Source organism: Oncorhynchus mykiss, chromosome 23, assembly GCF_013265735.2.
Source record: "Oncorhynchus mykiss isolate Arlee chromosome 23, USDA_OmykA_1.1, whole genome shotgun sequence".
NCBI lineage: Eukaryota > Metazoa > Chordata > Actinopteri > Salmoniformes > Salmonidae > Oncorhynchus > Oncorhynchus mykiss.
The window spans coordinates 39,395,331-39,420,938 of NC_048587.1; the positions used below are offsets into that span (position 1 = coordinate 39,395,331).

Below are 25,608 nucleotides of genomic sequence, written 5' to 3' on the forward strand. Positions count from 1 at the left end.
AATCTCATTTGCCAAGAACAGGCAGAACCAAATAGTTGTAGGGAGGCAACGGTTGCCTCAGTGGGTATTACACACATACCCACAGTGAGATCCATGCACTACTCTTAATGTGGTTATTGAAGCTTATCAGTGAGTGAAGTAGTCAGGTTGATTCTTCTTGACTAAAAAAACTCTGGCTCACAGCCATTCCGAGGGCTGAACAATGGCTCGGCTACATCACTGCTTCCTAATTGGTGACAAGGCCCATTAGAAATGCATTTCACTCTTCTTCCCTCCCTCTCCTTTTGAAGAGAGTTAAGTGTCTTATGCCCTCAAGTCAACAGAGACAGCATGGGATAGTCACTGTACACAAGAGCACTCGTGGCCTTATACCTCAGCTCCTCTATAGCCAGGGTAGATGCCTCTTTGTGGAGGTTGTAAGTCAGATCCAGCCAACTGGCTTTTAAGCAGTGTGAATTAATAGGACCTGGTCCCAGAGATAATGGTTATGGCTGAGAGCAATTCTGGATGCCCTTGAAAGCAACCGTTTTGTCATTCACTCATATCTGTGGTAGAGGAGAGCAGAGATCCTGTGTTGGCCCTTCTTCCTGTAAGGGTGACGGGGCCGAAAAGGAAGTAACTTCACCATGAGTCATCGCCAGTACTCCCTGACTGGAGTGAGCGGGAATGTAAGGCTGAGTTTGGCATGTGCAGACATGGAGACGTTGTCTATCGACAGTGCCTTCGCCTCGTTAACCGAAGATGAGGGTCCTTATGAAGAGCTCCTGAATATAGCGCAGGTTAGTATGCTAAAGCAGTATCTGTGTTTTACATGTTCAGTATCTGATATCCTCCATTATAACTTCCTGTAGTATAGCAGTAAGAATAGCCAGTGGATACAGAGGACACATACTGGAAAGGGGGATACCTAGTCAGTTGTACAACTGAATGCATTCAACTGAAATGTGTCTTCTGCATTTAACCCAAACTCTCTGAATCAGAGAGATGCGCTGTAGTGAGAGTATCCAGCTATCTTACGTGTTGATCTCTAAAATGCTTCAATAGAAGGGAGGAGTTTGGAAGACATACAAATAAGTATGATATACTGGCTAACTCAGGAATACATGAGTTGTTAGCAATACAACAGGCGATGCATGCAGAGTTCCTATATATATTCCATTCAGTGCCTGTGTAGTTCTCAAAACCACAAAGCCTAGAAATACATTCATTCTCGGTGCTCAGTCTGTCCTCCAGAATGTAGTTAAAGGCGGGTAATCATTCAGTGATGCACAGGTCAGAGACAATAAGAGAGATCTGCAGATTTTCAAACAAAGGCATTTTATGGTAGTAAGTTGGTTAAATCTATCATTGCTATTCACCTATGCGGTGATTAGAATTGTGTAGTTATATGTTAGGTCACTGTGTTCTTGGGGACCTTCAGTGCTGGAGAAATGTTTTGGTACCCTTCCCCAGATCTGTGCCTCGACACAATCCTGTCTCGGAGCTCTACAGACAATTCCTTCGACCTCATGGCTTGGTTTTTGCTCTGACATGCACTGTCAACTGTGGGACCTTAAATAGACAGTGTGCCTTTCCAAATCATGTCCAATCCATTGAATTTACCACAGGTGGACTCCAATTAAGTTGTAGAAACATCTCAAGGAAGATCAATTGAAACCGGATGCACCTAAGCTCAATTTCGAGTCTCATAGCAAAGGGTCTGAATACTTAAGTTAATAAGGGATTTCTGTTTCTTTTTAATACATTTGCAAAAATGTCTAAACCTGTTTTCGCTTTGTCATTCTGGGGTATTGTGTGTAGATTGATGGGGGAAAATGATTTAATCCATTTGAGACTTTAACGTAACAATGTGGAAAAAATACAAAGGGTCTGAATACTTTCTGAATGCACTGTATGCGTCAGTTATCTAAGGAATCACAACTTTTCAAGGAAATGAATAAATCCACAATAAGATCATGTCAACTGCAGATGTCTACCTCTATCAAGGAACAGTCATGATCAGGTATTTTAATACTACTTAGTTAAGTGTAAAAACCTCTGCAGGGATATTTAAAATCCTTTACCTGCAGTTGCATAACCAAAGCGCCCTCTAGTGGCCTCATGGATGGAATATTAATATATTAAATAATTTCATAATTAATAAAACAAATTTAAACCTCCGAAAAGCCTGTGTTTCTACGTCAAACGATTTTGTAATAGATGCTGTTTTGAACATGTGCATCTGCACAGGTGAGTTGACAGCAGACAAGGAGACCTATCTTTTCACAGCAGACCTATAAACACCACCAGGGTTACCACTCTGCCCTGTGACTCTCCAGAGAGCAGAGAGAACAGGAGACAGACATGAAGACCATACAGATGTGTGGCTGACAGTCTGGGTCCTAATGGATTGCTCTCTATATGAATCACAACACACCTGGCTTTGGGCAAGATAACTCTAATCAGCCACAGGTCAGACCTGGCTGCAAGTCAGATACTTCTCCACTTCAGTATCTCTGCCTTCAAGCCCTCTATAGCTTGTATGTTCCTGCCTAACTATAGTTCTTCCAGCCATTTAGAGACAACAACGCAAAGGAGTCCCTCCCTAAGCAAGGGTTTGGACTGCACTGACAACCATGCCATTTCTCATTAATGTACATTATGATATTTGAGGGGTAATGTGGAATGGACAGTTTTTCAGGAGGATGTTTTGCTGATGTGAAATACATTACTTTTTCACATGATTGAGCATGAACAATGGCCCAAATAATGTGCTCAGTGAATCTATTCCCGTACCTTCCTAAAAAAGATAAGTTTTCCATACTGTGTCTCAACACATTTATTTTAATTAATGTCTATCTCTATCAAGGAACAGTATTATGATCAGGTATTTTAATACTACTTAGGTAAGTGTAAAAACCTCTGTAGGGATATCCTGCAGTAGAATAACCAAAGCTCCCTCATGGATGGAATATTCATATTTTTCATAATTAATCAAACAAATATAAACCTCAAATCCTATGTCAAACGGTTTTGTAATATTTCAGTCGTCTGTGATAAAGTGTAATATTGGGACGCAAACTCAAAACTGAATGCATTTCAACTCTATATCTGACATGGTACAGGTGTCTTCGTTTTTAAAAACCCAGAACCATGTGTGTGTGAGGTGTATACTATTATTTCAAAGTAGTTAAGAGCTTGTAAGTCAGCATTTCACTGTAAGGTCTACTACACCTGTTGTATTCGGCGCATGTGACAAATACAATTTGATTTGTTTGACTACCAAGAAACCCTCTGTGTGACCCTGATTTAGCCCACTGCTAAAGGTTAAGGAGTGCAGTAATATGGATACACTACTACAAGCCTTGCATTTCATAGAAGTTAATTTATTGTATGACTTGAACATAAATGTAAGGTTCTGATATACTGTATGAAAAAATCTGCTTTAGACATGTCATAAGCTTATACCTGCAGGCTAAGGTTCAGATCTACTACTGTATTCAGACAGTTATTAATTTTCAGCTCCATGGGGACCAGTGCTGTGTGAGAGGTTTACACAATCTGCTTGAAAGATCTCTCGAAATTAGCTAATTTCATTGTGCTAATTGGCTTTTTTATTTGTCTGTAATAATATAGATATGCTCCTTTCAGCTTTCAGTGGTGGTTGGTGCCATTTAAGAGGATGGAGGACGATAATTGTTTTTATGAGCATGGCCTTATTTCTATTACAGCATATTGGATGACTGTCATTCATATTCCATTCACTCAGTTCAATGTAATATCAATAGGTTTAGGCTACTACATAATACTCAAATGTTCCCTATTCCCATCATGAGGTTACTACAACCTTATCTATAAATGAAAGTTTACAACGTAGGTGCACACAGGTTGAGAGGAAGATTTGAGGTGACAGTGACACATGGACAGACAGTGACACATTCAATACTGCCTTGCCCATTCTTGCCTGCATCTATCTGATAGAGGGTGTAATCATTAGTCCAAAAGTTGCAAACGAGAGTTTCTATTGGACAAATTCAGGTGTGTTTATCCCCGTTTCATTCCGTTTGCTTCAGTTTTAAGAAATGTTTTTCAACAGAATCAGCTGAATGAATGCACCCCTGATCACAAGCAAACAGTTCACTTTCATAGCCACATACTAAACAGCTTGTGTGTTCCTTCTCGCATCTACACGCTCTCCTCCTCACCCTTTCCCTTCGTTTGTGAACTTCAAAGTTCACCAGTCAACATAGCTAATAGAACTAACGCGTTAGTAAACCCGCTACAATCATGCAGTACAGTGTAGTAAGCAGTTTAGCATTTACACCGACGGCCCCGGTGGCAATACATTTGTGAAACCAAAAGCTTACCTTGACTTGGAAGAGTTCCAGTGTTGGATAGTCATATCCAACTCGCTAACATAGCATCCCTCTGTTTGAGCCAAGTATTTGAGTCGAAAAAACTAGCTACCTGCATTTGCTAGCTAAGTAAGTGAAAGTGAAGAAAAAAAATGAAATATAGCTCTCTCTCTCCCTCTCTCTTGTACCTCCTTCACTTTAGAATAAATTAATTTGTTCAAAACTTTTCAGCTATGATCTTTTTCTCTCTTTAAGTCAACTACTCGCCACATTTTATGCAGTGCTAGCTAGCAGTAGCTTATGCTTTCAGTACTAGATTCCTTTTCTGATCCTTTGATTGGGTGGTCAACATGTCAGTTCATGCTGCACGAGCTTTGATAGGTTGGAGGATACCCACCGGAAGTTGTCATAATTACTGTGTAAGTCTATGAAAGGGGGTGAGAACCATGAACCTCCTAAGTTTTGTATTGAAGTTAATGTACTCAGAGGAGGACGGAAGCTAGCTGTCCTCCAACAACACAATAGTGGTACCCTACAGAGTGCTGTTGAGGCTACAGTGGACCTTCATTGCAAAACAATGTAATTTAGCAAATTACACTGAACAAAATATAAATGCAACATGTAAAGTGTTGGTACCATGTTTCATGAGCTGAAATAAAAGATCCCAGAAATGTTCCATATGCTAATGTGGATCCGAATAAACCGAAAGGTTGCTAGTTCGAGTTCCTGAGCCGACTAGGTGAAAAATATGTCTATGCCCTTGAGCAAGGCACTCAACCATAATTGTGCCAGGGTTGCTTGCTGTTGATAACGCCAGGCCCTGGCCGTGACCCCACTCGGAAGGAGTCTCAAGGAAAAGTGTGCAAAAACAAAATCTGTATTAATACACACTTGTGCATGTGAAATAGGAAAAATATAAGCACACACCAAATAATAATTATTATTATTATGGACTGTACTTGCCTTTTGTGATGTGCTCAATATGTCAATGTAAGTAGTTAGTTCTGCACAACACCAGTAGGTTCTATGAGGAAATATTTGCATGATTACTCCCACCTTCCATCTGTGTTCTCAGAGTGGGATCATGTCCAGTACAATTATGTTCAGTCCATATGACTGTTATACAAACTGAAGTGATGACTGAATTTTTTTTCACATCCTGTGGATCTAAAATAAAGAAATTGCATATAGACATGTCTTATACATCTTGAACAGATTCTAAGGACATTATTGCAACTAGGAAAATGTACTTTAATGGGGGAACAGCTCTGTATCATGAATCCCAGTCAGATATAAGAAACCTGATGGTTCAATCCCTTCCAGGTAAATTACTGTATGGAAAGCGGGTATGTCAAGAAAGACACGGTAAAGCTTTTTGAATGAAATCCTCTCTGATGTTTGTTTTGAGAAACAGACCGCAGCACTTTTGCTCTACGGTTGCTCCAAAGGGGAACATTTTTAGGTGCTTATATCCACTAAAGCATGCACTTTGAAGTCTTGACATTATCATTGCAAAGTAGGGTGTTGACTTTTTAAAGTGGGTTTACATGTCAAATCCTGACATTCTTTTGAAGTCACACCAATAAGGAATATATTCACAGCAGTGACTCTTCAAAGATATGAAAGATTGGTTTTGAGACCTTTATTATCTTTGTCAGACAGTACTCCATGAAATTCCAATCTAAAGTGTGTTTTTGGCTTTTTCTAGGTATGATATTTTGTGCCATTACCACATTTGTGGATGACTCGTTATCTCGTTGTTTGTAGTATTTCACAGATATTAACATATGGACAGATTCTCGCAGAATCACTCAGACGTTTCTGTTTTTTATTTTCAAATATAAAATCCACCAGGGTGTAAATTTATTTGTCACTCTTCGTAGACAACAGGTGTAGACTAACCGTGAAATGCTTTTTACGGGTCCTTTTCCAACAATGCAGAGTTAAAGATAATAAATACAATTGAAAAAAAATAGAAATAGTGACAGTGAATAACAAACAAAAATAAGTAGTAAAATAAGATGGCCATATATAGGGAGTAGAAAATAACATGCTATATACAGGGAGTACCAGTACCGAGTTGATATGCAGAGGTATGAGGTAATTGAGGTAGCTATGTACTCAACATGTAGGTAAGGGTAAAATAAGTATCAGCAGCGTGTGTTTGGGTGTCAGTGTAAGTATGTGTGACTGTGTGGGTAGAGTCCAGTGTGTGTGTGTCCATAGTCAGTGCAAGAGAGTTAGTTAAAGGGTCAATGCAGGTAGTCCAGGAAGCCAGTTGATTAGCTATTTAGCAGTCTTGTTTAGGAATTCAAAACCCACCAGGGTGTAATAAATTGCTGTCTGTCCCACATGCCTTGTGTTGTCCAAAGGAATGAGGTATTATGGAAATGTTCACATTTACTGAAGATTCACCACATACAGTGTATGCAGGCCTTTTAACAACTATAAAAGTACTGCTCTGCTTTAAACAAACAACTGTAGAGGCTTCTGGAAAATAGTGACACATTTGTCCCAATTATGTTTTTCACAAGATTTGGTGAAAATATCATTATCTTAAACTTACAGGTGTATGAAAAGTTGTTTATTCCCCCTGACAACGTCTGGTCTGGTGTCCTGTCCTCCCCATAGCCTCTGGATCAGGCTTAGATCAGACGATGACCTGGTGAGTCTGGGACTGGGTCATTGCTAATTATAAGCTTGTTATTCTTAGAGGCATTGTCCCCAATGTGAGAACAGAAGCAAGCGTCCCTATAGGTCTGGTAACAACTGTTACCACTGTTTGAATGTACTGGTACAAGTGCAATCTATTCCCAACAGTCCCTGACATAAGCTATGTCTAGATGTTCATATACTGTAAGCATGCTCTGATGAATGTGGAACATTTGAGTGTGAAAAAAAATCTGATCCACTGCAATGGGTATTTCTCACCTCACTACCTCTAAGCTGCACGTGCAGAAGGAGAAAAATATGTTCTATCTGAAGGTTTCAGTGTGGCTCTGCAACATCAGATTTGTCCATTTGTACAAAGCATTGGCTTAGGTACCACTTTAACCAGTTACAAAGATACTTTCACTGTATTGTAGGCCTAATACATCATTGCATAAACTAGCTAAGTGTGTGCATCATTTCATTAACAATCTCTACACAGTAAACCTATTCAAAGTTGTTTATGTATTTGTAGCTGTGCTGTGACGACCCTCTACAGTATAGACAGAGGTCATGGGGTTAGATGGTAGGCCTAATGGAGTTCTCATCATAATGGCTCCCATATTGATAAACTAATGTACATTATATAATGAGCTACTCCTAAGAGGTCGTTAGGATTCTCAATGTACACTAGCAAGATTGATTGTACATTTCAATTGAGTACATGGGTTATACATTTCAAATTAGTGATTTACCGGCATTCTAATTTTGTAAAGGTTGTTTGCATTTGATCTTAATCATCTTCCTGGGGACAGTTCAAAATAAAAAAGTTTTTATTTTTTAACCTTTATTTAACCAGGAAGGGCTCATTGAGATTAAAATATATTTTTCAAGAGCGCCCTGGCCAAGATAGGCAGCACCAAGTCATTACAAAAAAATTAGACAGACAACATGAAAAACTACAAGTAATCTAGTAAAAACCATTGAATTCACAAGAGTATAAAACAGCAAATTAAAAACATTGACAGGTCAGGGAATCAGCCTCAAAATCCTTCATCAGTGATTTAAAAACACCAATCGGGACAAATTCTTCCAGTTTAAAAGTATTTTGTAAGGTGTTCCAAGACGATGGCGCAGAGTACATAAAAGCCCTTTTACCAAATTCAGTTCGGACATTTGGAACAGTTAGCAGGATAAAGTCCAGCGAACGAAGAGAGTACCCACCACACTTCTGAACAAAAATGCACAAATAAAAAGGTAGTAAACCCAAAATGGCTTTGTAAATCAAAGTATATCAGTGACTGAGCCTACGAGTGACTAGAGAAGGCAAGCCAACCCTGGTATACAAAGTACAGTGGTGTGTAAGGGTTTTGCAGTTTAAAATAAATCTCAAAGTGCCATGGTAAAGAGTGTCAATTGATCTCAATCACTGAGCAGAAGCATTCATATATAAAATATCCCCATAGTCTAGTAAAGGCATAAATGTAGCTGATACTAGCCTCCTTCTGGCTTCAAAAGAAAAACGGGCCTTATTCCTAAAATAAAATCCCAATTTCAGCTTCAATTTTTTTGTAAGTTGTTGAATATGCAATTTAAAAGAGAGGCCGTCATCAATTAAAATTCCAAGATATTTATATGAGGTTACAACCTCAATCTCCTTGCCCTGACAGGTAGTAGTAGGTGAAAGGTTCAGAGGTCTATTTCTTGCATTAGAAAACACTATTAGTTTACTGGGGTGGGGGAGTGGTCAAAAAAAGGGGAGGGTTGTCTAACTTGATTTATTTTTGATTTGAGGCAGTTGTGTTTCTTTTTATTGAGCACCGTGGAGGGTAGTGCGTTTTTTCCCAGGTTAACAGTCGCTAATTTGCAAGGTTTACTCTATATAATTTCTTACATCCTAGCCAAATTTCCTCATCTGCTTGCATGCACCTCCCCGATAGTAAGTATCTATCCTGCCCTCTGTCCACCATTCTTAGTGACAATAGTAGTAGGAGGATCATTTGTCAAGATCTGCAATAGGCTAACTATCAATCATACCACACATACAAGCATTCAAAGCTGCATCAATGTTCAATATGAATCCACAAGAACAAATAGGAATAGTTTGATAGGTAGCGGGGAGGCCAGGTGCATCATTGTGCTTGAAAGAACAGTCAACACATGAGACATTCAGCTCAAAAAGCTCCCCTATTGATCTTGTTTAGGGACAATACAATTATCCTACCTAGACTAGCCGACAACACCACAATGCTATGAATAATTGCATCATTGTTTTCAAGTGAGAAGGCTCTTCCTCCTCCAATCTGGGCGGATATTCCTCGCACACCTAGCCCCTAACGCTTCAATATAGCCTAAATATTTGTCATTTAACTTTTAAAATGTATTACCTTTTATATGTAGCATAAACACAACCAGTCACAGTATTTTAATATTATTAGGCTACTGCAAAAGTCTGATGTAGGCATGGGCACGTTCATCCAAAATATAATTCCAGCACCCTCAAAATGGCTTGACATTAACTAGGTTTCCATCCAACCTTTATGTAAGTAACGTACATTTTGGATAAAGAAATGTCACAACATCATGGGAAAGCATGCAATTTCTTACAGATTAAATAAATTATGATTAACTTCACAGGGTGGTGAAAGTCCACGGTGATGAGCTTGATGCACCTTTCAATAAATATCGAGGGTCTTATTCTGGTGACATGATGATCAATGCTTGACTGCCGTTTGTCAATAAAAAATTATCGCACCTTTGTCCATAATAATCTCATCATGTAGGCTATACCCGCACTGTATCTATGCGCGGTTGACTAGAGCGCATGTGCAAATACTAGAGTGGGCACATTCACTATACCTAAGCAACATGATCAGTACCTGGGAATTTAACCGCAAAAGTCATTTTTATGCGCACTACCTATTTACACACAGACTCAATTTGACGGCAAATGTGCATATTGTTTTTATACAGATTTTAGAATGTTGGCATGAAAATATTTTGCCAGTTGGATGGAAACCTAGCTATAGACACAGTTAAGATGCACGGCAAGTGTTCTAGTCCAGTGTCACTTTGATTATGACTGCACATCATGGTTCACCAGCAGCCCCAAACATCTAAAGAATAAACTACAAATCAGCCAAAACAAGCTTGTAAGAATTGTACTTAAACTCCCCCTTCATAGCATCTGAAGGTCGAGCATTTGAACCAGATAGGCTGGCTATCTGTGGAAAAAATGAGTAGTATTAATTACACTTGGTCTGGTCTACAGAATTATCACAGGCTGTCCCCTAGCTTCTGTCCAACTATTTTTCATTTGTTAGAGATGTCCACCAGTATAAAACCATAGCCAGATTCTCTAAAATGCACTGTTTAAAATAAGAGTATGTGGTAAGAACATGTTTATATACTGGTGCTGTTGAGTGGAAACTACCACAGCAACTCAAACCCATACCAACCATAACAATTTATAAAACGAATGTCAAAAGCTGGTTAATGTGTGAACAGTATAATGTTTCTATCGGGTATCTCTAATGTGTCTGTATCCATGTAATTGTATATGTATTTATGTAAAAAAAAATAGGACATCAGTGGAAATAATTCCCTCACTTTATTGTACAATTTGTTGGATATATTTTATAGAATTATAAATATGGCATCAATGTTTAAAATCAGATTTCCTCTTAGCTGATCCTTGTCTGAAGCAGACACCTAATCAGCTGACACTCCAACCTTAATTTATTCTGAGGGTGGGAGGATGTACATGTTTGGGCTACCTGTGTAAACACAGCCTTAAAAACACCACAACATTCACCTGTGATCCATGCATCCCTAACATGCCACACCAACATTGCATGCTGCTCTCTGAGTCTGTGTCCACCCTTCTTGATATCTACATGAGGTAGGGGTGTATCATGAACATGTGGATTAGTTGCTTTCTGTTGTCAGAGAAGGGGTAGTTCTGTACTTCCAACGGTGAGAGTCCTGTTTGATTGGGCGCGAAAAGAAGAAGCTGAATGTTGGGGAGGAGGGGAGCCCTCGCTTGCTTCACATTGCATGACTGCACCGTGCTGATTCAGCGGGACAAAAGGGATAGCGGCGGGTGCTGAGGACCGTAATCGCCAGAATCACTGCTGCTTGGATGGCACTGTCAAATCAAATCAAATCGTATTGGTCACATACACGTGTTTAGCAGATGTTATTGCGGGTGTAGCGAAATACTTGTGCATATCAAAGCATTGCGCTGTAGCAAGGACGGACGGACACTGCAGTGGTGTCAACAGTGACCAAATCGCTGGTTTTCCTGGTGGTTGTTTATCTGCCATATAGGAAGTGGATTAGAAGAGAGTGGCTGGGAGGAAACTAAATCCTTCTCTATTGTTGTGTACTGATCTGGATTTAGGTGTTGAACAAAGACAGACTGACAATGCAGATCTGAAGCGGGGCACACAATGGACACGAACATGCAGAAATTTACAGTTAGGAGATGGTTTTCCGTCTACCTTCAGAAGAAGTCACGGTCCAAAAACTCGAACCTCTGCAGATTAGAGGTAAGTGTATTGTTGTTTACTGCCCAACTACTTTGTGGCTGTGTGTGCCATAACGCAGAATACTTGTTTGCTAAAGGTGTGATTCAGCTGCCACTGACTGCTGTCACTCAATTATGTTGTGGTAGGCTGTTGTGGTACCTTGTGTTGGTCTTGTTTGTTACCCGATATTAGGCTACACTTGCCAGTACAATTTCAGCATTTTGACAAGCTTTGTAGACTACCATTGCACAACATTTTCATTAAAAATCATGTTTAATTCTGTCTAGCATGGTATTACACGCACACAAAAAAACAATTCAACTAATGGCGTAATCAACGATAATCTGTGAGTTTGAGTGTAATTGAAAAGGTAAATAATGTTTTGCTAATGTGTTGTTTACACAACAAACTGCTAGAAGTGAGCTGAATTTGAATAAACTTGAGTAAAATTACAAATTCATGTTTGCTCAAATCATATTTCCCAGAATGCTCTTTTGCAGATTGATTTTCAGAATTGTTTGTTTCCTTACCTGTGTTTTTGCTTCTCATTTGATTGGTTGATTTGATCTTATGCTATACAAAAATAAATAACATACTTTTATTAAAGGGTAAACCCATTTGAATTCATTCACATTTTGGCAGCACCCCCCCCCCCCCCCCTTTTTTTTTTTTACGAAACCTTCCTTACATATGTGCTCAGAAAGTAACTTTTTGGATCTGAAAACCAAAAGAGATATATAAAAGTGCTCAAATTTGGCCCCTTTTTTTATACCCACACCATGAGATATCCATGTATTCAACCACTGGAAAAGATAAATGGTTTATTTGTCATGTGCGCCTGTGTAGACCGCATGTGTAGACCTTACAGTGAAATGTTTACTTACAGGCCCTAACCAACAGTGCAATTGTAAGTACAAAAAAAAAAAGGTATTAGGTGAACAATATATAAGTAAAGAAATAAAAACAACTAAAAAGACAGTGAAAATAACAGTAGCGAGGCTATATACAGGCACCAGTTAGTCGGGATAATTGAGACAATATGTACATGTAGGTATAGTTAAAGTGACTATGCATATATGATAAACAGAGAATAGCAGCAGCATAAAAGAGGGGTTGGCGAGACACAATGCAGATAGTTTGGGTAGCCAATGTTCGGACGATAAACGGAGAGTAGCAGCAGCAGCTTAAAGAGGGTATGGTGGGGGAGGCACACAATGCAAATAGTCCAGTTAGCCATTTGATTACCTGTTCAGGAGTCTTATGGCTTATGGGGTAAAAGTTGTTGAGAAGCCTTTTGGTCATAGACTTGGCGCTCCGTTACTTCTTGCCCTGCGGTAGCAGGGAGAACAATTTATGGCTGGGGTCTTTGACAATTTTTAGGGCCTTCCTCTGACACCGCCTGGTGTAGTGGTCCTGGATGGCAGGCAGTTTAGCTCCAGTGATGTACTGGGCCGTGCGCACTACCCTCTGTAGTGCCTTGCGGTCAGAGGCCAAGCAGTTGCCATACCAGTCAGGATGCTCTCGATGTTGCAGCTGTAGAACCTTTTCAGGATCTGAGGAGCCATGCCAAATCCTTTTAGTTCCTGAGGGGGAATAGGCTTTGTCGTGCCCTCTTCAAGACTGTCTTGGTGTGCTTGGAACATTCTAGTTTGTTGGTGATGTGGACACTAAGAAACTTGAAGCTGTCAACCTGCTCAACTACAGCCCCGTCGATGAGAATGGGGGCGTGCTCGGTCCTCCTTTTCCTGTAGTCCACAATCATCTCCTTAGTCTTGGTTACATTTAGGGATAGGTTTTTATTCTGGCACCACCCGGCCAGGTCTCTGACCTCCTCCCTATAGTCTGTCTCGTTGTTGTTGGTGATCAGGCCTACCACTGTTGTGTCGTCTGCAAACTTAATGATGGTGTTGAAGTCGTGCCTGGCCACGCAGTCATGGGTGAACAGGGAGTACATGAGGAGACTGAGCACGCACCCCTGAGGGGCTCCAGTGTTGAGGATCAGCATGGCGGATGTGTTGCTACCTTCCCACACCACCTGGGGGCGGCCCGTCACGAAGTCCAGGATCCAGTTGCAGAGGGAGGTGTTTAGTCTCAGGATCCTTAGCTTAGTGATGAGCTTTGAGGGCACTATGGGGTTGAACGTTGAGCTGTAGTCAATGAAAAGCATTCTCCCGTAGGGGTTCCTTTTGTCCAGGTGGGAAAGGGTAGTGCCGAGTGCAATTGAAATTGCATCGTCTGTGGATCTGTTTGGCGGTATGCAAGTTGGAGTGGGTCTAGGAGTTCTGGGATAATGGTGTTAATGTGAGCCTTTTATCAACCTTTCAAAGCACTTCATGGCTACGGACGTGAGTGCTACGGTCAAGAAACACGAGCAATGGACATTAGACAGGTGGAAATCTGTGCTTTTGGTCTGATTCAATTTGAGAGTTTTGGTTCCAGCCACCGTGTCTTTGTGAGATGCGGAGTAGGTGAACGGATGAACTCTGCATTTGTGGTTCCCACCATGAAACATGGAGGAGATGGTGTGATGGTATGGGGTGCTTTGCTGGTGACACTGTGATTTATTTAGAATTCAAGGCACACTTAACCAGCAGAGCTACAACCGCATTCTGCAGCAATACGCCATCCCCATCTGGTTTGCACTTAGTGGGACCATTATTTGTTTTTCAACAGGACAATGACCCAAAACACACCTCCAGGCTGTGTAAGGGCTATTTGACCAAGAAGGAGAGTGATGGTGCTGCATCAGATGACCTGGCCTCCACAGTCACCCAACCTCAACCCAATTGACATGGTTTTGGATGGAGTTGGACTGCAGAGTGAAGGAAAATCAGCCAACAAGTGTTCAGCATATGTGGGACCTTGGACTGTTGGAAAAGCATTCCTCATGAAACTGGTTGAGAGAATTCCAAGAGTGCAAATCTGTCATCAAGGCAAAGGGTGACTACTTTGATGAATCTCAAATATAAAATATGTTTAACACTTTTTTGCTTACTACATGATTCCATATGTGTTATTTCATAGTTTTGATGTCTTCACTATGGCTGGCACTGTAATTGGGGACCCCTGCCCTAAATGTATTCGGTACTTGGTCTTATTGCAACTGTTACTGAGATGCATTGGAGGCTGCTGAGGGAAGGATGGCTCATAATGGCTTAACGGAGCGAATGGACTGGAATCAAGCACATGGAAACCATGTTTGATGTATTTGATACAATTCCGCTACAGCCATTACCACGAGTCTGTTCTCCCAAATTAAGGTGCACATGATTAAGAATAGCCTAAAATAAGCCTAATGCGGGCTGGATTTGGTGTAGCTAGGCCTACCTGCTCACTTGTTTATTAGGGACTATTATATTTTAAGAGATGAATCATTTGTAAGAATCCATATTTTTTTTACGTGGCAATCTGTGATTGCTAATTTATTTTTATGTAGGCTACTTACAGTGCCTTGCGAAAGTATTCGGCCCCCTTGAACTTTGACCTTTTGCCACATTTCAGGCTTCAAACATAAAGATATAAAACTGTATTTTTTTGTGAAGAATCAACAACAAGTGGGACACAATCATGAAGTGGAACGACATTTATTGGATATTTAAAACTTTTAACAAATCAAAAACTGAAAAATTGGGCGTGCAAAATTATTCAGCAACCTTAAGTTAATACTTTGTAGCGCCACCTTTTGCTGCGATTACAGCTGTAAGTCGCTTGGGGTATGTCTCTAGCAGTTTTGCACATCGAGAGACTGAAATTTTTTCCCATTCCTCCTTGCAAAACAGCTCGAGCTCAGTGAGGTTGGATGGAGAGCATTTGTGAACAGCAGTTTTCAGTTCTTTCCACAGATTCTCGATTGGATTCAGGTCTGGACTTTGACTTGGCCATTCTAACACCTGGATATGTTTATTTTTGAACCATTCCATTGTAGATTTTGCTTTATGTTTTGGATCATTGTCTTGTTGGAAGACAAATCTCCATCCCAGTCTCAGGTCTTTTGCAGACTCCATCAGGTTTTCTTCCAGAATGGTCCTGTATTTGGCTCCATCTATCTTCCCATCAATTTTAACCATCTTCCCTGTCCCTGCTGAAGAAAAGCAGGCCCAAACCATGATGCTGCCACCACCATGTTTGACAGTGGGGATGGTGTGTTCATGGTGATGAGCTGTGTTTCTTTTACGCCAAACATAACGTTTTGCATTGTTGCCAAAAAGTTCAATTTTGGTTTCATCTGACCAGAGCACCTTCTTCCACATGTTTGGTGTGTCTCCCAGGTGGCTTGTGGCAAACTTTAAACAACACTTTTTATGGATATCTTTAAGAAATGGCTTTCTTCTTGCCACTCTTCCATAAAGGCCAGATTTGTGCAATATACGACTGATTGTTGTCCTATGGACAGAGTCTCCCAGCTGTAGATCTCTGCAGTTCATCCAGAGTGATCATGGGCCTCTTGGCTGCATCTCTGATCAGTCTTCTCCTTGTATGAGCTGAAAGTTTAGAGGGACGGCCAGGTCTTGGTAGATTTGCAGTGGTCTGATACTCCTTCCATTTCAATATTATCGCTTGCACAGTGCTCCTTGGGATGTTTAAAGCTTGGGAAATCTTTTTGTATCCAAATCCAGCTTTAAACTTCTTCACAACAGTATCTCGGACCTGCCTGGTGTGTTCCTTGTTCTTCATGATGCTCTCTGCGCTTTTGACGGACCTCTGAGACTATCACAGTGCAGGTGCATTTATACGGAGACTTGATTACACACAGGTGGATTGTATTTATCATCATTAGTCATTTAGGTCAACATTGGATCATTCAGAGATCCTCACTAAAGGGGCTGAATAATTTTGCACACCCAATTTTTCAGTTTTTGATTTGTTAAAAAAGTTTGAAATATCCAATAAATGTCGTTCCACTTCATGATTGTGTCCCACTTGTTGTTGATTCTTCACAAAAAAATACAGTTTTATATCTTTATGTTTGAAGCCTGAAATGTGGCAAAAGGTCGCAAAGTTCAAGGGGGCCGAATACTTTCGCAAGGCACTGTATATTGATTCTTGAAGAATACAACTTTTTTTGCTTATTGAGCTTAGTTTAACAGTTTAACCCAATCAGAACCCAAAATATAAACTTGTTTTACTCCATTGTTTGTAAACAAACATTGTATAGCTTCAAAACATGGTTAAAATTATCGTATTGATCAAATGGATGGTCAGTCCTTGCATTTATATCCCAGTCTATGAATTTGAGAGAGGTTACATTTCTCCAGCCCCATCAGTAAGCTGTTTACCCACAACGGTGGCCGGATGAGTGCTTTATTGTTTGAACTGCAGATTGACCCTTTCAAATTATTAATTCTTTATTAGATTTGGACTGAAATATTTAAGCATGAAACCAAGATCTGAAACGTATTCTCTAGGCCTAGTTTTACAATTGTACGTTTTGGGGGGAATGGGAATTGGAACAGTAGACGAACATGTCAAACCCAACCAGGTGATTGCAATCTTCACCTTTTTCTTCGCCACATTGCAAAGCTACCTGGGCATGGCACTGTTCAGCAGCTGTGGTGCTGATTCGACGATTAGTCTTTTGTCCATTCAAAATGTCAAATTGATCGCAACGCTATCCATGGTACTGAATACTGTGCGATGGTTAAAGGCACAAGGTATTCCCGCATAGTTGGAATGCCTTCTAAAGTGGTGGAACCACAGATATCATATTAAATTACTATGTGTGGAACTCTGTACGATACAAAACGATATACTACACTGTCTACAAAACATTAAGAACATCTGCTCTTTCCATGACAGACTGACCAGGTGAATCCAGGTGAAAGCCATGATCCCTTATTGATGTCACTTGTTAAATCCACTTCACTTTAGTGTACATGAAGGGGAGGAGACAGGCTAACAAAGGATTTTTAACCTCTACGGGATCGGTGTCCCTATACCTGGACGGTTGTTGCTAACGTGCTCTGTGACTAGAATGACGTTTTAAGTAACAGCCATCTTTCCAGGACATATGCATTTTATATGTGCAGAATGCTTAGATTCTTGTTAATCTAACTGCACTGTCCAATTTTACAGTAGCTATTACAGTGAAAAAAGACCATCCTATTGTTTGAGGAGAGTGCACAGCAAACTTTTATCACAGCAACTGTTTTGATATATTCACCTCTGAAGGTAAATAATCTACTTACATTCAGTAATCTTGCTCTGATTTGTCATCCTGGGGATCCCAGACACAAAATGTAACAGTTTTGTTTGATAAAATCATTTTTTATTTTCAAATGTAGGAATTGACTTCTACACTTTTCCTTTCAAATGGTATCAATAATTTGGATATCCTTGTTTCAGGTCCTGATCTACAGGCAGTTAGATTTGGGTATGTCATTTTAGGTGAACATTTTTAGGTGATCCTTTTTTGAGGTTTTAAGCCTTGAAACAATTGAGACATGGATTGTGAATGGGCAAGACAAAATATTTAAGTGTCTTTGAACGGGGTATGGTAGTAGGTTCCAGGCGCACCGGCCAGGCGCACCCAACGCTGCTGGGTTTTTAACACTCAACAGTTTCTCATGTATATCAAGAATGGTCCACCACCCATAGGACATCCAGCCAACTTGACACAACTGTGGGAAGCATTGGATTTAACATGGGCCAGCATCCCTGTGGAACGCTTTCGACACCTTGTAGAGGCCATGCCCCGACAAATTGAGGCTGTTACCCCACTCACAACATATTTCTCTGTATAGCATGCACCTCAATTACCTCGACTAACCTGTGCCCCCACACGTTGACTCTGTGTACCAGTACCGTCCTGTATATAGCCTTGTTACTGTTATTTTATTGTTGCTCTTTTAATAATTTTTTATTTTTCTATTTAAAAAAATAAATAATAATATCTATCTTCACACAATTGTTTCTTAACTGCATTGTTGGTTAAGGGCTTGTCATGTAAGCATTTCACTGTTGTATTCGGTGCAAATGTTTTCAGACTTGTTGGGCTCAAAGTGTTAGTGAATGGTACTGTTTGTATGAACATTGCTGGGGAGTTATAGACATGTCACTGCTTGTGACTGTTTGTCTTACAGAATGCTGTGTGCAGTTATCAGTAGAAATCACATTCACTTTGACGTCTCTTTTGTAATCCTTCCTGAGTGTCTCATTGCAAGATGTTCAGACAGACCAGCCTCTCTGAGATAATATGTAGTCATCATGTACCACACCCCAATCCCTTCACCAGGAAACAGACATTCACATCACACACTGGACATAGGGGATTTAATATTACATGCTAGACGTAGGGAATTTAATACTGCACGCTAGACGTAGGGGATTTAATATTGCACGCTAGACGTAGGGGATTTAATATTGCACGCTAGACGTAGGGGATTTAATATTGCACGCTAGACGTAGGGGATTTAGTATTGCACGCTAGACGTAGGGGATTTAGTATTGCACGCTAGACGTAGGGGATTTAGTATTGCACGCTAGACGTAGGGGATTTAGTATTGCACGCTAGACGTAGGGGATTTAGTATTGCACGCTAGACGTAGGGGATTTAGTATTGCACGCTAGACGTAGGGGATTTAGTATTGCACGCTAGACGTAGGGGATTTAGTATTGCACGCTAGACGTAGGGGATTTAGAATTGCACGCTAGACGTAGGGGATTTAATATTGCACATCTGCAATACACTGAGGCATGCTAAGCATGATTAATATAATGCATACAAATACATATATGGAAACCATTTTCAAAACAATACCTGATGGATTTAGATATCTGAGCGCTTGTGACGATGTGGTATTTTACTCCATGATTGCCTCTTGAGTTATTCTGTCTGTATCATTAATCTCACAAGACAATGATGCTGTTTTGCATCGCAAAGTGATTTTCATTATATTGTTGTTGTCATTAATACTTTATTTGGATGAAGACAAACCCTTGTGGTAGTTAGGTATAGTTTACCCAAGACCATGAAATGAAGGGTAGTTTTCTTGAGGGAGAATCTGGTACTAAGTCAGGTAGACTCATCAGACAGATGGCAGTCAATTAGACCATTTGTATGTTTGTGTTATTGTTTATCTAAATCCCTGTTTGACTGCTTTATGCCATGATACTGAGATTATTAAGGGGAGAGATGAACTGCTGTGGTAACATTTAACTCAATTCCTACTTTGACTTGGAAAGTACAGTATACTGTAGGTCATTAGCCTTTACAAACAGCATGCACAGAATGATCAGCCTTTACAAACGGCATGCACGGAATTCATGATGATGATGGTTTGGAATAGTATACTGGTATAGCTGCTATCAGAGTTGACAGTATAACTACCAAGCTACCATTGGGATGCATAAACATGAAGTCATGGTCAAATAGCTGAATGGCCCATGCAGGAATCATACCCCAAATTATTGTATTGCAAGCACCATTTTCCAACCGACTGAGACATTTTGTCAAGTTGACTTTTTCAATCAAAGAGATTATCTTGAAATACACAACAGCTGTTGACCCAGATAACAAATCTTGGTGTTCAGAATACACTATGCATGTCCTCTGTCATCCATGTTTATTAGTAAAGAGTAATAGTTGGACAAGGGTTGTTTATTATTTTGATTCAATAAGATAATCTGCACTGGTGTCTTTTTAAAAAGACTGATTTAACAACAGACTGATTGGGTACTGTGAAAATCTACTAGTACTACCAAGTAGACTCCCTCCACAGGTAAATGTTTTATTTTCCATTCCAGTATTTTAGAATAATGTGAAAGGCTGTTAAGTGGAACTGAGCTAAATCCATTCTTGCTTTCTTTCTGATGTGTAGTAGTAATGTTTTTTTATTTTTTTTATTTATTCCCCACAGACTTAACATTAGTTTGATCTTTAGCATAATAAAGCAATTTTCTGTAATCTAAAATGGTATAGTTTTCTTCCAATTATTCTATTTTTTAAAAAAAGGCCTCGTTTGGAAAACAAAACTGATGCTTTAACTAAACTCAGCAAAAAAAGAAAGTCCTCACCGTCAACCTTGTTTATTTTCAGCAAACTTAACATGTGTAAATATTTGTATGAACATAACAAGATTCAACAACTGAGACATAAACTGAACAAGTTCCACAGACATGTGACTAACAGAAATGGAATAATGTGTCCCTGAACAAAATCAAAAGTAACAGTCAGTATTTGGTGTGGCCACCAGCTGCATTAAGTACTGCAGTGCATCTCCTCATCATGGACTGCACCATATTTTCCAGTTCTTGCTGTGAGATGTTACCCCACTCTTCCACCAAGGCACCTGTAAGTTCCCGGACATTTGGAATAGTAAACCTATTGGACCTAGCCCTCACCCGCCGATCCAACAGGTCCCAGATGTGCTCAATGGGATTGAGATCCGGGCTCTTCGCTGGCCATGGCAGAACACTGACATGCCTGTCTTGCAGGAAATCACGCACAGAGAGGGCAGTATGGCTGGTGGCATTGTCATGCTGGAGGGTCATGTCAGGAGGAGCTTGCAGGAAGGGTACCACATGAGGGAGGAGGATGTCTTCCCTGTAACGCACAGCAGTGAGATTGCCTGCAATGACAACAAGCTCAGTCCGATGATGCTGTGACACACCGCCCCAGACCATGACGGACCCTCCACCTCCAAATCGATCCTGCTCCAGAGTACAGGCCACGGTGTAATGCTCATTCCTGCGACGATAAACGTGAATCCGACCATCACCCCTGGTGAGAGAGAACCTCGACTCGTCAGTGAAGAACACTTTTTGCCAGTCCTGTCTGGTCCATTCCTGTCTGGTTTGTGCCCATAGGCTACGTTGTTGCCTGTGATGTCTGGTGAGGACCTGCCCTACAACAGGTCTATAAGCCCTCAGTCCAGTCTCTCTCAGCCTATTGCGGACAGTGTGAACACTGATGGAGGGATTGTGCGTTCCTGGTGTAACTCGGGCAGTTGTTGCTGCCATCCTGTACCTGAACCGCAGGTGTGATGTTCGGATGTACCGATCCTGTGAAGGTGATGTTACACGTGGTCTGCCACTGCGATCAGCTGTCCATCCTGTCTCCCTGTAGCGCTGTCTTAGGCGTCTCACCATACGGACTTTTCAATTTATTGCCCTGGCCACATCTGCAGTCCTCATGCCTCCTTGCAGCATGCCTAAGACACGTTCACACAGATGAGCAGGGACGCTGGGCATCTTTCTTTTGGTGTTTTTCAGAGTCCGTAGAAAGGCCTCTTTAGTGTCCTAAGTTTTCATAATTGTGACCTTAATTGCCTACCGTCTGTAAGCTGTTAGTGTCTTAACGACCGTTCCACAGGTGCATGCTCATTAATTGTTTATGGTTCATTGAACACGCATGGGAAACAGTGTTTAAACACTTTACAATGAAGTTCTGTGAAGTCATTTGGATTTTTACGAATTATCTTTGAAAGACCAAGTCCTGAAAAAGGGATGTTTATTTTTTTGCACAGTTTAATATTAATGGATGGTGTACCGGTTACTGTGGAGTATCACTGTTTGTACAAGGCATCGTGACTCATTTCTTTGTTCACTTTTAGACAGCGGACTGTTGCAGTGTTAGAGGTTTGGAAATATAAAAAGCCCATGGGACTGACACCTTGGATAGCTACAGAGCATTTGTAATCCCATTGTTTGATTTATTTGCCTTTATTTTCTAGAGCCCCTACAGAGGCAATCCTTAACCCATTGATTCTTCAGCTACATGATACATGATTTTCTTCCTATTCAATGCTGTGTTCAACATGATATAGTGAAAGAGAAGTTATAGGTTAATGTAAACCATAAGGGACAAATCAGCATATGGATTTGAAAAGCATCCTTTTTATTTCATCCCAATGATATATTGTATGCAAAGGGTTATGTAACTGTTTGTTGTACTTGCATGCATTGAGGGAGATAAACAGGTTTAACCATGCTCTCTGCTGTGTCAGCATGGCAGATTCTGCATCAATCAGCGACGGTCAGGGCAGGACTCTCACATGCCTGGTCGGCATATTTCAGAGGCACGTCATGAAGACAGCATTAATAGCCGGAGTGTTCCCTTTTAAGATCTCCCGTTTGGCAGCCACATAGCCCCACAGCAAAACATGGCCACACTAATCTCCCCTGATAAGAGGGGAACAGGATAGACTACTGACTGGTTCTGTAGCCAAGGTCACACTCTGACTGTTAGCCTACAACATCTGTTTCAAATCCTCCTATTGTCACCAGTTAACATGGATATGTGTGGAGATTGAGGATACTAAGGGCAAAAAGTGTAATAGCAATGTGCATGTTCTATCCTTCGATGTAATAATGCTGAGTTTCCTCTGATACTTGTATACTCATGATACTAGCTGTAACATCTCAATTCATGATTATGTTGAGTAGTCTCCGTTTGCACTGATCAAATTTGACTTCTCTAGGTTGGACATCTGACTAAATCCCCCTCTCTGGCTCTCCCTGTGTCTCTGGAACGACATGGGTGTTCTTGGTATTCCTATAATCACGTGATTGATTTGATATGAGGGCCATCTGTTTCCCTGCAGGACGATGGCATCCTGAAAGAGATCGACATCAGCCAGCACACCAAAGAGGGCTTTGAAAAGGCAGACCCCTCCCAGTTTGAGCTGCTGAAAGTGCTAGGCCAAGGCTCCTATGGAAAGGTAAACATATAGCTAGCTACCTGAATTAAGGTGTTCGCGTCTATGTTACACCTACTGTGTATGTACTATGCATTCGTCACATTTCCTCTACTGTTCAATCTGATATTAGTCTCCTCCATAGGTGTTCCTGGTGAGAAAAATCAAAGGCTCTGACAGAGGACAGCTTTATGCCATGAAAGTGTTAAGGAAAGCAACGCTAAAAGGTACTTATTCTGATACTTTCGAAGAGTGGTATGTTTTTCATCGGACCAATCTCACTAAGAGCGCAATATTATTACAGTAAACAGACATGATATGGGTATGATTTAATTCCCTATCCAGCCAAACTGGTTTTCCGGCATAAGTAATAAAATATATATTAATATATTTTTTTTAAACATCTCACGTTTCCTATACTCATCAAATCTCAGTCAAAAACATCTTACGTTTCCTGTACTCAACAAATCTCAGTCAAACGCTTTACATTAAAAAAAAATCTGCGCTGGATAATGAAATGCAGCCTTTTGGCCCTGTCTCAGGAAATGGAGATGATGTTCTCCTTGCTTACATAATACAGGCACAGCTGCAGGAATGTCCTCTGCAAAGCAGAGAGCCATTGCAAGAGGAAGCTGGCATAATATTCTGCATTGCAGCACAGGTGCTTGAGGGGATTATGATTTTGATTATTATTGATAATGAAGTAGCTGACCTCCATTTCTCAGGTGACATAGGGAGAAGGCTTAGGTAATGCAGATAGATGAGCATAATGCAGCAAGTCATTGCATTAGCTCACTCTGTCTCGATTATGCGATGACATTCCCAATGCACTGATTAGGTAAGTGGCTGACTAGTGAGGGAGAAGTTCCATATGCATGGTTGAGTGGTTTACAGATTTTCATAGTATCAACAGTTTTGACAGTATAGAAATTCATACCTGAGGTATTTTATACAGTATCATCGGATACCGGCCCAACTCTAATGGATTGTATATGTATAGCTTTTGTCCACATCTGTTCAATTCTACAAGTATCTCAATTCATTACCACCATTTTGATAAGCTTTGTCTGTTTTTCAGTTCGGGATCGGGTGCGGTCCAAAATGGAGAGAGACATTCTGGCTGAAGTCAACCACCCCTTCATAGTCAAACTCCATTATGGTGAGCGTATTTCCCAAGTGCCGTCTTTCTCATCCATGTAACCATGTTCTGACTGGCACACATACATACAACAAACATTGAGACATGAAAACCCTCTTGTTAAGACAGCCAAATAATTATGTGACAAGATTGTCTTTAGCCATCAGTTGTTGGAATGGTTCTGCCATTAGGCAGCAGGCAGAAACACATTGTGATATCAAATGGAGTAGGTTCTTGCATTGAATAACTCTCCAAGCGTTTTATAAGGCTTGGCACGTCCCTCTAAACATTTCAGTGACGTCTGGAGCCCTTCAGACAGTGTAAGCCATCACTCCGTCTCAAAGCACCTTACCTCCTTATTTATTAGCATGCTCTGAGTATTGCCACAGCAGCCCCAGGCAAACGGATGCACTCAACAAAGCAGATGATAGGAATACACGAGAAGACCATAATATCAAAATTATACCAGGAAAAAAAGATTTGCCTTGACATGTACCTTTTAAGGAGAGCCGGATTACTGAACGGGCACATAGGGCACATGCCCCGGGGCCCCCCGAACTCCAGGTGGTACCCAACCAAATTGATTTATTTTGGGTTGTGGGCCCCCTGGTTGTGGGCCCCCCAGATAGCATATGATAGCTAAATGTGTAGAATTGCATGAAATTGGCTTTAAAACTGCCAAATCGTCTCTGAGCCTCATTGTCATTTTTTACATTTTATTTATTTAACCTTTATTTAACTAGGCAAGTCATTTAAGAACAAATTCTTATTTACAATGATGGCCTACCCCGGTCAAACCCGGACGACACTGGGCCAATTGTGCGCCGCCCTATGGGACTCCCAATCATGGCCAGATGTGATACAGCCTGGAATCGAACCATGAACTGTAGTGACGCCTCTTGCACTTTGGAGTGTTTTCATTTTATTGCATGTCATGAGCGAAGGAGAATATGTATTTTGCGTGACCATTTATGTTGTTTTTATGGCCCAGCCTTTCAGACGGAGGGGAAGCTGTATCTGATTCTAGACTTCCTCAGAGGGGGAGACCTCTTCACACGGCTTTCTAAAGAGGTCAGTCATCATGTTACTCACTGTGATGGCCATCACTGTGATGGCTTACTGCTCATTCACTGTTTTATTAATACATACATTCAATCACCACATGCATAAGTTTAAAAAATGTATACTTTTATTTCCAATCATTTGTTTTATTGGTACAGATGTCCCTTTTTGATTGAATAGGTACAGTATATTTCGAGGCATTCTCAATTTGCGTGCTGTTACTTTTTTTTTTATTGGTCAACTCAACAGCAATTGGTAATTTG

At 40.6% G+C, this 25,608-nt stretch overlaps 1 protein-coding gene across 2 annotated transcripts in view; it reads left to right on the forward strand.

Moving 5' to 3' along the window:
- The first annotated feature begins 651 nt into the window (after positions 1–651).
- Positions 652–25,608, forward strand: part of rps6ka2 (ribosomal protein S6 kinase, polypeptide 2) — a 51,745-nt gene continuing 26,788 nt past the window's right edge. Inside the window, exons 1-6 of one of the 2 annotated variants that reach the window (XM_036960427.1) lie at positions 652–779; positions 11,386–11,533; positions 23,053–23,169; positions 23,291–23,372; positions 24,224–24,304; positions 25,275–25,354. In XM_036960427.1, coding sequence (XP_036816322.1) covers positions 11,435–11,533; positions 23,053–23,169; positions 23,291–23,372; positions 24,224–24,304; positions 25,275–25,354 — 459 coding nt within the window. In that variant the 5' untranslated portion in view covers positions 652–779; positions 11,386–11,434. Of the gene's footprint in view, positions 780–10,856; positions 11,534–23,052; positions 23,170–23,290; positions 23,373–24,223; positions 24,305–25,274; positions 25,355–25,608 lie in introns of those variants that run through there. The other variant, XM_036960426.1, reaches the window with a different exon arrangement.